We start from the raw sequence: 17484 nt of genomic DNA, 5'->3' as shown, positions 1-17484 counted from the left end.
AGCACAAAACTTGTCCTTTAACTGGAAGTGAGAAAATAAAAGACTTGTCTAGGGCATTCTTCATATTTATACCTTTAGAAAGTGGGTCAACAACAGGACAATGATAATAGAACATAAAAGAAGAGAACAACTATGTAGGAAAGTATCATAAATTTGCTCCAGATATGCATAGTGAAGGTAATGCTTATGAGATAGGTAGTTAATGGAATACTTTAACATAGAGGTGGGAGAACAAGACCTGGGAATAGATGAGATTGGATGGCTAGGATTCTGGGGCATGGCTTTGCAATATTTTTTTACACTAGATGTTTCATCCCCCCTGGGGTAAACAAACAAGAATGGTGACTCACACAGTCACCAAGTCTGGCTCTAGCTGCTGCAGGCCCCACCTCCCACACTGGTGGCTGAGCTATGGGGAACACAGCTCATCTGTAATCACTGTGGCCTGTGGATGTGAACTGTCCGTCCTTCCCTGCCCAGGGCACTGCTACTCAAAATGTGGTCCAGTAACTAACCACCACCTGGGAAGTTATTTGAAATGCTCAATAAATGCAATAAAAAGAAAAAGAAAAAGAAAGATATTTAGACAATGAATTCTACCACAGGCTTTCAGAACCAAATGTGCATTTGATCGGGCTCTGCAGATAATTCATAAACACATTCAGATTTGAAAATCAGTGTTTTAAGAACATTTACCTTTAAGGGTTGGGAAGAATAAGAGGTATTGGGGAAAAAGTAGAAAGGAGGTATGGTAAATAAAAAAAGGAGAACAGAATATGTCACAGAACCTGAAAGAAGAGTTTTGGAAAAGAAATAATGATCGGTAATGTCAAATGCCATGAAAACAAACAAAAAAATATGGAAGATTATTAGTAGCCTTCTCAAGTGCATTTTTTGGTATTAAAAAAATCTACAAATATGTTAGCATAACATTGAATGGTAAGTTAACAAAAAAAGGTAAAATATAAGTTCTTTTTGTTTTTCAAGAGTCTATGAGAAAGGAAAGCAATGGTGGACACAGCTAGGAAAGGCAGTTCTTGATTTGTTTGGTTTTGTTTATAGCCTGTAGGAAAGAAGTGAATGAATTAGAAAGTGCTTTTGAAAAGACAAGAGAGGTGCAGAAGAAGAAAGGCAAAGTCATTGAGAAGATGAAAAATAAGATTTAAAGAGTAGTAATTGAAGTGTAGCTTTTGAAAAAGAAGAGTGTGTAAGGTCTTTCTCTGGGATTAGATGGGAGGTTAGGATAGATGCAGAATATGGCAAGCTATAGATATGAGAGTTGTGATTTCAGATTTGCAGTTGAACATCTATTATCTTGTTGAAGAAGGAGGCAAGGTTATCTATCATCTGAGATAAAGATAACAATGAAGCACACAAGTGTAGTCTGCTTCAACAGTTACAAACACAGAACAGAGCTCAGCAGACATTACTGCTGGTAAGATGGCAGGTCTGTGCTCCTAGTTTTTAGGGTAGTGGTTCTCAAACTTTTTGAAGTCGGGGCACATTTAAAATCCTACAAATAATTGTAGGCATACTATATACAAATTTTGAGAAATATGTTATAATAATTAAGTCAAATATGAAAGAAAAAATATAAAGTCCAAGCGTGCTTTTATGGTAATTAAATGAAATAAATACAACAAAATTAAATTTATTCTGACATTAAAAAACATTTTTATGTTACACTTTTTGAGTTATACTTTTTAGAATTTATAAAAAAGAAGGGTTAAAAAATTAAAAAATGACAAAAAGTTAATTTTTTATATATATAGATACATTCTTAATAAGATTTGATAAATTCGGCAGGTCCTGGCACGAATGTGTTAAGGTTTTTCATTCTTGTGTTTATAAGAAACATGAGCCTTTTGTGTCCTAGTGATTTCTTCAATGTTTGGGCATATATTTGAAAGGCAAACTCTCGTTTCCTTGCCAATACATTGAAGAATTCTTCTCTTTTTACTCTTAATTGTGTTGAGGGTAGAAAATCCTAATTCACATAAATAGGATGTTGAAAATTGTAATAAAATGTTCAAAGCTTTTTTAGATATTGCCACATATTCTTTTATAGAAATCCAAAAGGCTTCAAGAGACAATTCCTTCTGTTTAATCCTCAATCCATGAACAGTGGATATAGCTGCCAGTCCTTCTTCTTTTGTTAATGTTAAACCAAAATCACTTGAAGCTTCCATGAATGGGCTTCTAATCCAATCATATTGTTCAGTGTTAAGTGATGGAAAATGCTATAAATTAAGTTCTGCCTCTTAGCCTTCAAGTCCTATTTTATTTACACTTAACTTTTGCTTACTTCCAGAATCGATTTCTTCAATATCATACTTCTTTTTGAGAAATTTATCCATTTTATTTGGGTGTATTTATCTAAAAATAATATAATGATGTGTTAATAATAAATATAATAATGATGTGTTAACAAAAAGAGCGGTATTTCTGTAACTTTATACCAAACAAAGGATAGAAGAAACTTGCCTCCAGTCTTTCTGGGGAACATGGGGGGTAGTGTAAACAATCCAGCATCACAGCTTAACAGTCTTTTGCAACCTAATCAGGCAAGTGAGGTGGGGATTGGGCAGACTGTCAGTTTATAGCCAATTCCTCATACCTCTGTCCCCCAAAAATCTAAACTCCATAAAACCTTGTTGGTTTTTTGGTCCCCAACAGGCACATATTTCTCTGGAATATCGTAGGGTGCACCTGGACATCTTCTAGGGTGCACCAGTGTGCCCTGGCATATACTTTGAGAACCACTGCCTTAGGGGATTCAGTTCAGCCCTGCAATACCAGTGGCTGTGGCCATGCAGATTCACATTGGATTCAAGCAGACAGTAAAGGGACTGTGGAGCCAGAAAATGGAGGGCCATTTCACTTATTTAGAGTCTTGCAACTGCGGATGAGCAAGCAGGCAGAGAAAACTGCTTTCCTCTCTCTCTGGACTCTTGAGCCAAACAGGCTGGGGCGGACCTCTTCTGCAAACAATATTAAACAATGGCCCCTCCCAAGCAGGCAAGCAATTCACAATTTGCAATCTGCCCTCCTGAGGGCAAGCACCCACAGCCTTACATAGACTATACACACAGGGCACTGCCCCATGCTCTTGCACCAATCAGGCAAAGTACAAAGTGAGCAAGCCTAACACACTTGTTATATATACTTGTTTGCCCAATAAGCTCCTACTGCAGCAGATGCCCCCATCATTCTGCACTGGAGGAGAATAAAACCAAGAGAACTGATCTTTATTCAGGCTGCACTAATTTAGGTGGCAAAGCCAGAAGTAGAACCCATATCACCTAATTTAAACTAACTGCTTATTTTTCCAATCGAGCATGTGATTAAGTTATTCTAAGATTTATCTATTATTATTGATTGACTGATTGATTGTGTGTGTGTGTGAGAGAGAGAGAGGCATTTTTCTACTTAGTTATGCATTCATCAGTTGCTTCCTATATGTGACCTGCCTGGGTTGAACCCACCGCCTTTGTATTTTGAGAGGACACTCTAACCAAATGAGTGAATCTGCCAGAGCAGATTATTCTAAAGTAGAAAAAGGAATTATTATCACATTATTCTTTAAAAGATAAAATGATATCCATTCTATTCGAGTCACAGCAAAAATTTTTTATTAATATTTTTATTGAAAAATAGAAATATGAGACCCACTTTCAAAATGTTACTCTTTGTTCTCCTCTATGAGCACCATGTTTGGGCATACATCTTGTACTCTCTCACTTCTGAACCCTTTTCTTTTACATCTTGAAAATGGCTAGCCTGTTCCTACAAGGCATTTTTCTAGGAGTTTTGTTATGTGTGATTAAAGGAAAGCATGCTCTGGCTCTGGCTGGTTGGCTCAGTGGTAGAGCATCAGCCTGGCTTATGGATGTCCTGGGTTTGATTCCCAGTTAGAGCACACAGGAGAAGTGCCTGTCTGTTTCTCCACTCTTCTTCTTCTCACTTTTCTCTCTCTCTTCCCCTCTTGCAGCCATGGCTTGGTTGGAGCAAGTTGGCCCTGGGCACTGAGGATGGCTCCATGCTCTTGCCTCAGGTGCTAAAATAGCTTGGTTGCTGAGCAAAGTAGCAAGGGCCCCAGATGGGCAGAGCATCACTCAGTAGAGGGTTTGCTGGGTAGATCTCCATCAGGATGCATGTGAGAATCTGTCCCTCTGCCTCCCCGCTTCTCACTTAAGGAAAACAAACAAACAAACAAACAAATAAATAAAACACAGGAAATAACTTCTACAATCTAGAGCATTTTTAAATTTTTTTGTTTACTTGGAAACTAAACACTCCCCCCCCCCCCCCCCAGATAGTTAGGCAGAGATAAAGAAGGAAGGTGGAAGGTGAAAGATTGGCTGAAGGAGGAACACATCAGAGTTCAGGCAAGACAACTTTATTGGGGGGTTATGTGCTGGGCTAATTCCTAAAGCAGAGGTCAGCACCCGCTTTTCCAACAGGTAGGGTTAAATAGGGAACCTTCGGGTGGGAGTTGGGCAGCCTTAAAAGAAGGGGGAAGACTGGTTTCAGCCATTGACGTCAGTTTACCAGCAGGGAGGTTACGGGAAAGTCCAGTTCACCCGCAAGGAGATTACAGATTACTGAAAAGTCCTGCATCTGGGTTAGTCAACCCGCATTCTAAGGGTGGTGATCTGGAACATCTTGGTCAGAGTATGCAGGGGGAGAAGGAGTTCAGAGATTCAGGTGGCAACCTAATTAGAAGGGGCGCAAAAAGAAACAGAGAGTCAGAGTAATCTCAACTGACAGTAGCTTTAAGCATAATGTTAAAACCAGAGAATGCTTTTGCTGACCTCTCTCTTAATTTTTAAAAAGACTATAGTCTCAATAAAAATCTTGATGTAGTCTAATCTTCACTAGAGGAAACTGAGTAACACCATATTCATTGCTTATTTACCTTTCCTATCACTTCCACCTATAAATGCCCTCCCCTCTTTTTTTGTTTTATTGCTTGACTCCTGCCTTTGTTCCGCTCCATTTCTCTCTCCTTAAAGGAATGTGATGGTCAAACAAATGTAGAGCTTCCTGCACCACAGGAATAAAAAAGGACTAACCTGTCTTTAATAAACTTAAGGTAGAACATTGAAAGGTGACATTCACATAAACATTTGCAGTCACACAAATGGGAATATCTACCATAATCTGAATGAGTCAGTGCTCTGCAATATTATTGAGAAAATAAAAACTTAGTATGACTCCATTTTAATATTTTGTTGTACATTTCTTTCCAGGTTCAGAAACGCCAGAGATTGGTGCTTGAAAATATCATGCTTTTATATTCTCAGTTATACTGATTTGGAGATTTATAAAAATGCATTTCATCAGTAGGCATTGATGCAAGCACAATTAATTGAAAATAGAAAGTAGAGAGTTCAGAATTAAGTGGTACTACTTCTCCTACAATGTTTTGCAGTTTATTTTTTAAATGTTTATAACAGTTAAAATTGCAAGTGAATGGATGATTTCTGTATCACTGTGTAAAGCCAGTAGCCACGGCCATCATCAGAGCTGCCTGGCCCATGCAGGTTCGCATTAGATTCAGACAGACGGTAATGAAACAATGGAGCCAAGAATTGGTGGACCATTAGCTTTAATCCTAGCCTGCACCCTGCGGGCAAGTAAAAACACACACTGGGCTCCAAAACCCACTCATTCAGTGCTCACAAAGCTACTGACTTATCCGAGTTTCCTAGAATCAAAGGTGTCTACCTTACCAGCTTTATTGTCCTTTGTTCCCCATCTCCTTCTCTGCACAAACTGCACAAACTGGCTTCTCCTTTAGCACTCCACCATCTTTGCTGCTTCTCCTGGCCTTCTCCACATGGCCTTCGTCTGCTCTCCTCTTTAATGCTAATCTCAGGAACCAAGAGAAAGCAAGCTCCCAGTCTGCCCCCATTTTATAGTCTAAAAATCAAAACCTTTAAACCAGGGGTCCCCAAACTTTTTACACAGGGGGCCAGTTCACTGTCCCTCAGACTGTTGGAGGGCCGGACTATAAAAAAAACTATGAACAAATCCCTATGCACACTGCACATATCTTATTTTAAAGTAAAAAAACAAAACGAGAATAAATACAATATTTAAAATAAAGAACAAGTAAATTTAAATCAACAAACTGACCAGTATTTCAATGGGAACTATGCTCCTCTCACTGACCACCAATGAAAGAAGTGCTCCTTCTGGAAGTGCGGCAGGGGCCGGATAAATGGCCTCAGGGGGCCGCATGCAGCCCACGGGCCGTAGTTTGGGGACCCCTGCTTTAAACCAATATACAAATAGGAAGTCTGTGATACAAAGTCACTTATCTGAGGCATAATGGGATTCCTCATGAGAATGTACCACCCCACATCATGCAATCAGTCAAGGGTGTGGGGAAAAGCTTAGTCTTAAAACTAAGCCTTAGGCTATAATAACCCAGCCTGCTTACAGCCTGTCCCCTACACCCAATACAAACTATAAACAAGCAAACATATATATCATATTTAAAAACTTATTTGACCAACAGTGGGAAAAGCTTAGTCTTAAAACTAAGCCTTAGGGTATAACAATCCTGCCTGCTTACAGCCTGTCCCCCACACCCAATGCAAACTATATGCGAGCAAACCTATTTACAAACTTATTTGACCATCACACTGGGTGGTGGATTAAGGTGCTTTTCCTCTTAATTTTACTGTATTTTTATGATTTTGTTTGTACAATGCACATACATTAGATTAAAGTGTTTTTTCCAACAAACTTTGTGCATATTTTAAAGGTCTAGGAGGTGTTTTTTGCTTTAAATGTCATGCAATAGTTGAGTTCTGAAAGATTGTCCTGAATAGAAGTCATTTAAGGCAGAGCAGTGAACAAGCAAGGCCCCTACAACCACAGACTTGCAATGTGACTTTCAACCTCTTTTTCTAAAGTAGTTTCAGCCACAAGCTGAGTCCAGAAACTGGGATGAGTCAATTAGATTTTTTTTCTTTTATGGTGCTAGTCTTTCTTGATGGTCATCTATATTTTCTTCACTTGAGTTTCATGAGATACTACAATAACCACCCAGGACCCATCTACAAATGAGCTTAAGTGATTTTCTCTTTATTTTACTTAAAACTACCCCTGATCAAGAGTCATGGTATCAAATGCAAAATCCCCGTGCTGTCATAAGAGCTCGGCATTTTTTGAAATGTATGTGTAGATTGTCATTTGGTTTCTAAACTCACTTGTGACAAAGGAGTGCCACTTTAAATCTCCATTTTTATACTGGGAATAGAAATTCTGCCTTTCCCAAGGTGAAACAACTAGATCATGACAAAGCTGGAACAAAATGTAAGCCTCCTGGCTGTCTATCCGAAGCCTCAGCCATTGTACCATGATGACTTCCATTTAATTATCTTGTGCACTCCACACACAATAGAAACTATTAAGTCTATTGTAAGTAACTTTCAATGTAACTGAAATACTTAATTAGCTTTCCTTAAAAAAAAAAGCCATTAAGAAGCTACAAATCAGTGAACTCTGTTACGGCCTTTCAGTTCTTTCAGTTGAAATAAATTGATGCCAAAACTATAAAGTACATAAATGATTCGCCATGAGAATAGACCGTTTCCATAGAAGTTGATGGAAATTCTCACAGAAGTTATAGCAATTTCCATGAATTTTGAGCACAGTATTCTGAAAGTGTTTAGTAAAAAGAGTGATTATATGATAAAAATATATTTTGCAGATAAAACAAAAAAGATTGTATAAATATTAGGGTTAAGAAACCTCATATAATTACACTAGCTAATCCTTTGTTATCCATTCTTACTATAGAATAGTGTCTTCCTTTCCCCACCTGTCCCCCATTTATGACCTTATGTTAAATGTTCACATTCAGACACACAATCAATATGTAATTTATTACTGACAACTAGCAAGCACTGAGCATAGACACCTCTAATAAGCACTAATTTATGTAAGCACTGAATGTAAACATCACTGCAATATCAGGCCCAGTTAAAAAGGCACCCATGACAGTCCAGTTTACAACTCTCTAGTTCCACCATTAAATGGTGAATTTCTGACATAGAACTTGAATGATTTAAGTTATACTCTCAGATTTTTATGTCCTGAATTTTTCCTGTTTCTAAATACTTGTTTTAGGATCTCTCCTGATTATTAGTATCTCTCTTAATTTAGAACAGTGGTCAGTAAACTCATTAGTCAACAGAGCCAAATATCAACAGTACAACCATTGAAATTTCTTTTGAGAGCCAAATTTTGTAAACTTAAATTATATAGGTAGGTACATTGTTATTAACTTAATTAGGGTACTCCTAAACTGGCCTTTGCTAAAAACATCCTAATCTGATTGAGAAGCATGTGGCTCGCGAGCCGAGGTTTGCTGACCACTGACTTAGAAGGACAGAAGGGGGGAAAGGTTGTGATAGATAAAATGACTACTCAGCTTCCATCCAAAAGCAGTGCGGGTCTGAAGGAGAAGGAAGGGCTCAAAACAGAACATTTTCATCACCCACTGTGAGAGAGTAGTTAATTTGCTTGCTATTGTCTCTCTTTAATGGCTGCCTGGCCTTTAATTTAATTTGAAATGTAGCAAAAAGTTTATTTTGCAGGAATGTCTGGAAAAGCTTACCGTGGGGAGGTTCCTGACAATTAGGGGAGTTTAAATCACAATAGTTGTTTGTAAAATCTTAGCCACAGGCCCAGCGGAGCCAGGATTCAGCTGTTCCTGGGAGATTCCTGACCTTGGCTGTTTTCAAGATTTACCAAGCACACAAGATAAGACCAAGCTAATTAGGCCTGTGCTACCTCAGAAGAAATTTGCAGAGAAGGTGTTTCTGCAGCTGAATCCCCCTCCTCCTGCTCATCATCAAGTCAGTGACTAAGGCCACAAACCAAAATATGCTAATCTGAGCATGTCCAGGTGCATCCAATCCCATGCCTCCAAATGCCTGCAGCAACCCCTATATCTAAACGCTCCCTCCTGCAGCTCGGGCTGACAACCTTTGTTGGTCTCAGCCCACTTGCACCCAGACATTTTAAAAATAAACTTTCCTTTCGGGACACACTAGCCTCATGTTTTCGGTTTGGCCCTCACTTTCAGCCTTTCAGGTTACACTCTCTAGTGTTAAACATACACTCTAAATGTGATAATTGCTAGAGTTGCTGGGTCATCTTTTAATGTTTGACTTCTACATCATAATATTTAGTTAATTCATTTCAAAAATATTTATTCATTAGTTATTCTGGATGCTCTATCTGCAGCCATTAAAACAAATGGAACAGTCATGATTTTTGCTTAAATAAATTCTACACAGTAGGAGATAGATATTGATCAGTTCTATTAAAAATGATAGTTGCAATTGTAACAAATAGTACCAATGAGATACAAACTTGGGAAATACTTTAACAGGATTTTACAAAAGCAGAGAGAAGAGTTATGGCTTCCTGAGGAAATGATTCTCAAACCTATATCATTAAGAGAAGTAAAAATTAATAAGATGAATAGAGGGACAATTAGCATTCCAGGCAAAAGTAATGGCAAGTGGTAGGTTGTACCAAAGAAGTTGAAGAGGACATAAGATGTAGTTAGATTATGGATCCAAATGAGAAGGTCGGGCCAACTGGATAAATAAAATATGTGAAATAAAAAAGAGTGAAGGGTTATCAAAGATTGTCATCCTGAGAAATGGAAAGATGAAGTTTCCATTAACTATGTTTTAAAAGAATCAAGAAAAAACAGGTTTTGTGGTAATAGAAGGAGTTTGATTTATGCTTGCTTTTATTAGCACACTTAGGTTGCTAGCAATCTGTGACTATTTTATTATAGTTTCAAAAATGAGATGATTCCAAGCTATGCTCAGCTTCCTCTTAAGGTTTCTATATTTTGAATTCATTCTTACTCAGAAGTTGTAATGATTTTGATCTCAAACCAACTCCGAGGAGTTCACCCCTTTGGTGAATCCTCGATTACAATTCTAACCCCCTTAAGTCTGCAAAGCTTTCAAAGCTTGCACACAGATTTTTAACTACTTAGCTACTATGAAGTTGATGACCACCTTAAGGGAAATGCAGATATTGATACTAGACTCACTTTTGTGCGTTTTTTTCTTTAATTTTTAGCCATGTGATTTTTCACTGCTTTTAACTTTCCAATGCACAGATTATTATTTAACATTGTCAGTTGTTTTCAGTAGAAAGTTTAATTTGATTTAAAATATTGACATACATTTAATATTGGAATGTCTCAGCAAACAAACAAACACTTTAAACCTTAGTTTCTTCATTTGTAATACATAATTATGTCTAACCAGCAATGTTGTTATGACAATCAAATTATATCATGTATATGAATCCTGTGCCTGCGAAATGAAGAAGCAATTATCATTTTTATTGTTAGGCTAATTAAAATAACTGGATCCTGATGTTTTCTGCAGGTTTCCATCTATTCATAGTCATGCTATCAACTAAAAATGCCCAGGGAGCACTCACCTAGGCCCCACGGAGCTCCCACAGAGCTCCTTCCTTAAATCAATGTTACAACTATTACAACTGGACCTACACTTTTGGTTCTTACTGTGATTGCAAAATGCCCTTTGACAATAACCATTAGGAAACTCTGAAAAGATACAGGTTTATTACTTCTGAGCTCTGGAAAATTATACCTGGGGCCACACTGTGAGGACACAGGTGGACAGAGAGAGAAACAGAGAGAGAGAGAGAGAGAGAGAGAGAGAGAGAGAGAGAGAGAGAGAGAAGGGGCCAGAATTTTGCTTTTATTGGGGTCAAGGATGAGGGCCTCCAGTTTGCGGGCTCATTATTTACTGGTGATTTTAAAACCTCATAAGAGGGGCATTTTAAAGCACAGGAAGACAAAAACAAACAAGTAGCCCAAGTGGTCAGTTACTGAAATCAAGCAAAGCCTCTAAAACAAAGGAGCCTTTTTCTCTAGCTGCATAGCTGGCAATGTGTTTATTCGAGATAGACTTTGAAGTGGATTCCTCTTTGAAATGGATGCCTCAGCAATCCAAGCTTAAGTCAGGCACTTGCATGACAAAAAGAAAAAGAAACATATAGGGGTTTCCACTGCCCCCCACCAAACTACAGGTAGAAATGAGATCACTTATAAAATGATAATCATATTTTACTGGCACATCCCTCGCAGTGGCAAGAATTAAATTCTAGTACCCTGAGGATTTTCAGTTAATTTTTTTAGTTATTTCTCTAAATCTCCTGAGATATTCTAAAATAGTTCCTTTATTGTCTTCCACTTTGGCCTCCTTTTAAAATAATTAACATCACATAATCAACCTGAAGCCTGCTTCAGTGCCTGTGTCTTCATGGCGTACAATGGGTTCCTTTTCTAAGGCAGAGTGCCTTAACGTGAAGTGCTCAAAGCAGCACCTATTCCCAGAGATCCTGGTTTCTTTCTCTTTAATTTCTCTTAAAGAAACTGAAGCCATTAAAAAAATGGGAAGAATGCTCATCTTTTCCATTTTGTGCTTTATTTCTCAAATTAAGGCTAAAAATATCAGTGGCTTGCAGCATGTTCCTACAGTTAAAACATTTCCAAATTCTAACAGAATTTTTTTTTTTTCATAAGGAATTCACACCCTATAACTGGACTGGTCTGGAGCTAGAGTATACATGGTAAAACTATCTTTTCTCCATCAGACCCCAAACATTCTTTCCTCAGGAGTCTGGGCACTGATTTATTCCCTACAGGTCACCCTTGATTTTGTGCAAATCAACTCATGAAAATAGGTGCGTGGAGATTTGTGGCCCCATGTGAGAAGACTTTTCTCAAACTCACATTATGTTTCCCAGCTACAACTTTTCACATTTCCCCTCAATTTCAAGGTATATTTAGCAGAGGTAAATAGGAACTGACTATTATATTAAATACGGTATATCTTAAAAGTGTCTATATTTAGTGGTGATTTCTGTTCTCCAAAAGTGGATTTATTTTACTTTCTTGTTTCATTGAAGAGGAAGGAAGGGAAGAGGAAGAAGGGACTTACCTTGTTGATGCATGTTTGATTTCAATGCTTAAGAAAATAGGTTTGCCAGCCTCTCAGAAGTTTAAGTCTCTCAACTTTCAAGTAGCATGTCTTTATAAAAATAAGAATATATAAATACGTAAATGAAAAATAAATGTTCATTGATAGGAATGTGTTTAAACCCACGCACAGTTTCCAAGACAAGTGAATAGTAAATTTAGCACTTGGTACAGCATGGAAAAGAAAGCCCAGTGTGGGAGGCAGGCAAATCATCACAGAGTCTGAGATTTTCATAAATAACACTTTTAAAAAATTCAAAGCTGCTTCTTTCAAAAACACTGATCATGACTAATTTGCTAACAACCTTAGTACTTGTTATAAAAATGACAGTTTTGTTGAAACTAGAAGGTTTAGATAAAAAAAAAATAGACTTGATAGTAGTTTGTTATCCAAAATTCATTCTAAATTAATCGTATATTTCTTCCCATTGCTTTGTCCTACCCTAAGTTTTTTTTTTGGGGGGGGTGACAGAGAGAAAGACAGAGAGAGGGAGAGACAGACAGGAAGGGAGAGAGATGAGTAGCATCAATTCTTCATTGTGGCTCCTTAGTTGTTCATTGAATGCTTTCTCATATGTGCCTTGACCGGGGAGGGGGGGGGTGGGTACAGCAGAGCAAGTGACCCCTTGCTCAAGCCAGTGACCTTAAGCTCAAGACAGTGACTTTGGGCTCAAGCCAGTGACCATGAGGTCATGTCTATGATCACAAGCTCAAGCCAGCAACCCCGTGCTCAAGCTGGTGAGCCCACGCTCAAGCCAGATGAGCCTATGCTGAAGCTGGTGACCTTGGGGTTTCAAATCTGGGTTCTCTGCATCCCAGGCCGATGCTCTATTCACTGTGCCACATCCTGGTCAGGCCTACCCTAAGTTTTAACAATTTAAAATGATGTGTATGACTATATATGTAAAGATAAAGGAAAACAGACATTAGAATTTCTAGACAAAGACTTTAAGCCAGCTATTTTTTAAAATACATTAAAAAATTAAAAGAAAACATGTCCAAAGAACTAAAAAGAAAGTATGACAATAATATCTCACCAAATACAAAAAAAGAGATAGAAATCATAAAAGAAAGGACAAAGAGGACTTCTGGAGTTGAAAAATCGAGGAACTAAAACGAAGAACCCACTGATTTAGTTTTTCTATGACTGCTATAACAAATAACCACAGACTGGGTAGCTGAAAACAACAATTTAATCTCTCCCAATTGCAGAGGCCAGCACTCTGAAATCAGTCCACGGGGTCCAAAACAAGGTGTGAATAAGACCCTGCAGAGGTTCAAGGAAAGAATATTTCTTCTACTTTATTCCTCTATTGACTGCTGGCATTCCTTGGCTATGGCCACATTACCCGAATCTCTGTCTTTGTGGGCACATTGCCTTCCTTTTTCTGTCTAGAATTTTCTCTCCTCTAAAGATACATGTCATTGCATGTGGGGCTGACCTGGATAATCTGTGATGATCTCTCCCATCCAGTGCAAAATGTGAGGGATTGCCAGTTCAGCACACATAAGTTACCTATTATTTTTTAGTAAGTGAGGGGCAGACTGTTATTAGTTTAGATCCAGGTTAGTTGGTTTATTTGTTGGTAAGAGAATATAGAAAGATTTTCCCCAAGATAACTGAAATAAAGGCTTTTGCAAAGGAAATAAGGAGATTAGTTTAGAAGCAGCAATATGTAGCTAAGAGCCTGACAATGACTTTCTGTCTTCTGTTCTTGAGCCATGGAAAGTGAACAAATGCTGATTAAGGAAAGACAGATAAAATTTACTTAAAACTGGACGGTGGAGGAAAGTTTTAGAGTTATCGAGAAGATAGTGGATTTTTTTCTTTTTATGATGATGATGATTTTCATTATTACATTAAAATAAATTTTTCAGAGATCATAATGGCAGAGAGTTCAGCAGACCAGTAATAATCAGATATGGAACCAACAGAATAGGGAGAGAAGCTTCTGTTTAAGGAGAAAGCAAGGGAGACAGTATGAGTCACTGTGAAGCTAAGTGATTTCAAATGTCCGGAACTGGATAGAACTTCTAGAACAGTGCAATAATTAATAAGTGCTGTTAGTTGTGATACTATGCTTTCAGAAATGTTATTCTCATATTATCATTGATACTAAATTTTAAAATTATGCTTATGGCCTGATTGGTGGTGGTGCAGTGGAGAGAGCATTGACCTGGTATGCTGAGGACCCAGGTTTGAGACCCTGAGATTGCCAACTTGAGTGCGGCTTATCTGGCTTGACTTCAGATTTACCAGCTTGAGTGCGGAGTCGGCAGGTTGAGTGTGAGATCATCAACATGTTCCCAAGGTTTCTGGCTTCAGCAAGGGGCACTGGCTCAACTTGACTCCTCTGGTGAAGGCATGTATGAGAAGCAATTAGTGAACAACTAAAGTGATGCAACTACGAGGTTGATGCTTCTCATCTCTCTTCTTTCTTGTCCCTCTCAAGAAAAAAGAATTGTGCTTATGAATCACTGAATATATGTGTGTAGTAGACAATTTAATGGTGATAGCTCTAAGTCCCATTGTCACTTCTTATTAAAAATTCTGACCTGAAACCTATATAGTTTTATTTACCAGTGTCACCCAACAAATTCAATAAAAAATAAAAAAATAAAATACGATCTTAGAATATACAAACAATTCGGGCGGGAAGAATTTAATAACAGTTCTACGGAGATCAGGAGGTAACCAAAAAGGTTCAGGGTTTGGCAATGCTCTGACTGATTCACAACCTACACGAAGTAACATCAGTTTAAATATGTCAGTTTCAAACACATGTACGCTCAGAAAGTCTGCTTCACTTACCTAAGCAAAGCTCTGTGGATGAAAACAGTCATTTTGTATTAGTGAGCAGACCCAGGCCTTCTGTGGACCAACCTAGATAAACAAAAAGCTAGATGGAGATGCAGTTACACTATGGGCTTTCAGCAACAGCAGCTGCAAAAAAGAAAGAAAAATGTTTGAATGAAAAAACACAGTAACCCTTTACATTTCCTGGACACAGTTTCTCGTTGTATGATATCCAATTTTATTGGATATATACCACACTTATGGTAATTTCTCAATCTTGATGAACAAATGTCAGATCTAAACAAAATGTACTATAGATGAATGACACAAGGTGAAAGCAGGATAAATTTAATTGCGTATGTTGTTAATATAAGAGCTGCTCTAATTAAAGAAAAAAAACATGATTGTTTAATCGATCAGACAGAAGGTTTATTACTGTTTAAAAAATTCACAGAACCTGAAGATGACGTTTTCCCCTTAATAAAAACAATTAAGGATATTTTTAGCTAAAAACTACAATTGAAATAAAGTTTGAATACATATAAATTTGGAAGGCCTAATAGTTTGTCTTTGTTTCCAGACTTAATGGAAAATAATATCATCTTTGACCTTTGGGCTGAAAACTAATGAAACCTTTCAAATACTTGTCTATGATATGGTCACATTCACTGTAAAGCTCTCTGTTTCGTGATGAAAGGTATTTTTGCTTAACATGTTAATTTTATATTTGTAGGTAACAATTGGTAAGAAGACTTTTTTTTCTTTTTTGTAAAATCTCCGCTTTTTCTCATTTGTAGTTTGGTTGCAACAAAGGAAACAGATAGTGCGAGATCTCGAAGTGCTCCAATGTCGCCTTCTGACTTTCTGGATAAATTAATGGGGAGGACATCAGGGTATGATGCAAGAATCAGGCCCAACTTTAAAGGTAATTGTTCTGTTTACTACTATATATAAAATGTGTTTTAAATATGATCAAACAAGGTATATTTTAAAAAATTGATTCCACCAAAAATTCTGATACTCATTTCAGAATATATACATATATATTCTCACTAACTATATACAATTGAGTAGTCTCACTAACTGGAATGAAAGCTTCTTTAAAGCTGGCAACAAATCTCCCCCATATTTAAATCCTCCATAACTGAACTTTCTATATTGTGGAGAATCAAATACTTGTTAAATTTATGTACTGGGGAAGCACCTGGATAACTTAAAAGACACTGAAAATATTTAAGAAATTATTCTACTTACTAAATCTTTTACCTAAATTTAAAGGAAAGAGCATAATTATCAACCTGAATACTCTTTACTATTTTTTCATTATAGTGATAATGTATTTATATAAGTTATATGTGGGTAATCCAGAATGATAATACGTACTATAATTTAATCTATGGTAAAAGATTAAAAGGCTGCTTTTATGTCCCTACTTATATAATATCTCTTGAATATTTTTTTATTTAATTAGAATAATTAAGTTATAAGAGTACACAACTATTCCATGGGTAAGTAAAAAAAAGGTTAAAAAATTCATGTGTTCTATAATAATTCTTTCTTCCTGAATTTATTTTTATGGGATAAAAAATGATTGTTTAGCAATGGCATAAGAATTAGAGAGTACTAATAAATACTAGGTACACATAGAAGGAGAAAAAAATCGGAGTAAAATTTGTTGATAATTTATGAGTAGAAAAATATGAACTGCTTCAATTTTAAAATGAGTTTAACATTTAAATTGTAGATTGCTTTTACTCATTGCTTTTAAGTGTTTTGACCATTAATATTTTTAACTGCAAAGGAGGAAAACACTAATTGCAAGTTGTAATAAAATAGTACAGTTTTAAGGGCTATAATATTCAAATAAAAATAAATTTCAGCATTAATAAGGATCTTTTATAAATTGAGGAAAAGCAGTATCCTCCTGTGAACATTTGTCTTTAATAGAATTATTGCTCATGCTGGCATTATGTCATTCTCCAAAACAATTCTCTTTCTCTTTAAAAAAAAGTCCAATTTTCTTCCAACATCTTGGTGGAACACACTCTCAAACCCTTCACTCCTGTTTGTTTTTCTCTAGATTTAAGGTGAATTGTTTAGATTTTTCCTTTGAACCAACTGTGGACATTACATAGTGTCATCTGTTTACTTTTTGAATGTTTCAGAGCACTTTAATTCTGTAATCACCTTATGGTCTCTTCACAATCCCCTTTATCTGACCTAAACCATTTTTCTTGAATGTGAAGTCATGAAGGTGGTGTCATGAAGGCAGATGCTAGTTTGTATGTTTTGCTGTTTATTTTATTTATGACAACAGTATGCATTTGAACTTGTCAAACACTAAACTGTTTAAAAATATTAGCGATGAGCCTGACCTGTGGTGCAGTGGGTAAAGCATTGACCCGGAATGCTGAGGTTGCCGATTTGAAGCCCTGGGCCTGAGAGGTCAGGGCACACGTGAGAAGCAATTACTATGAGTTAATGCTTCCTGCTCTACCCGCTCCTCTCTCTCAAATCAATAAATAAAATCTTAAAAAATATATTAATGATGAGAAGCAGCAGCTCCTTGCCTCAACAATCCTTATGCAACAATCCTACCTCTCTGTGGCAAACACTTCAAAGGTAA

The 17484-nt window shown here is 37.0% G+C and overlaps 2 protein-coding genes across 2 annotated transcripts in view; one reads left to right on the top strand and one right to left on the bottom strand.

The window, feature by feature from the left end:
* The window catches only part of CTSB (cathepsin B), a 698317-nt gene that overhangs the window by 375766 nt on the left and 305067 nt on the right, over positions 1–17484 (bottom strand). The gene's annotated exons all lie outside the window — the stretch shown is intronic.
* The window catches only part of GLRA3 (glycine receptor alpha 3), a 165706-nt gene that overhangs the window by 14682 nt on the left and 133540 nt on the right, over positions 1–17484 (top strand). The window contains exon 2 of the mRNA XM_066360944.1: positions 15656–15783. Coding sequence (XP_066217041.1) covers positions 15656–15783 — 128 coding nt within the window. The remainder of the gene's footprint in view (positions 1–15655; positions 15784–17484) is intronic.

The sequence above is a fragment of the Saccopteryx leptura genome, chromosome 1 (assembly GCF_036850995.1).
Source record: "Saccopteryx leptura isolate mSacLep1 chromosome 1, mSacLep1_pri_phased_curated, whole genome shotgun sequence".
Taxonomy (NCBI): Eukaryota; Metazoa; Chordata; class Mammalia; order Chiroptera; family Emballonuridae; genus Saccopteryx; species Saccopteryx leptura.
Note: the sequence above shows the minus strand (reverse complement) of the source record. Positions and strands in the feature narration are given on the sequence as shown.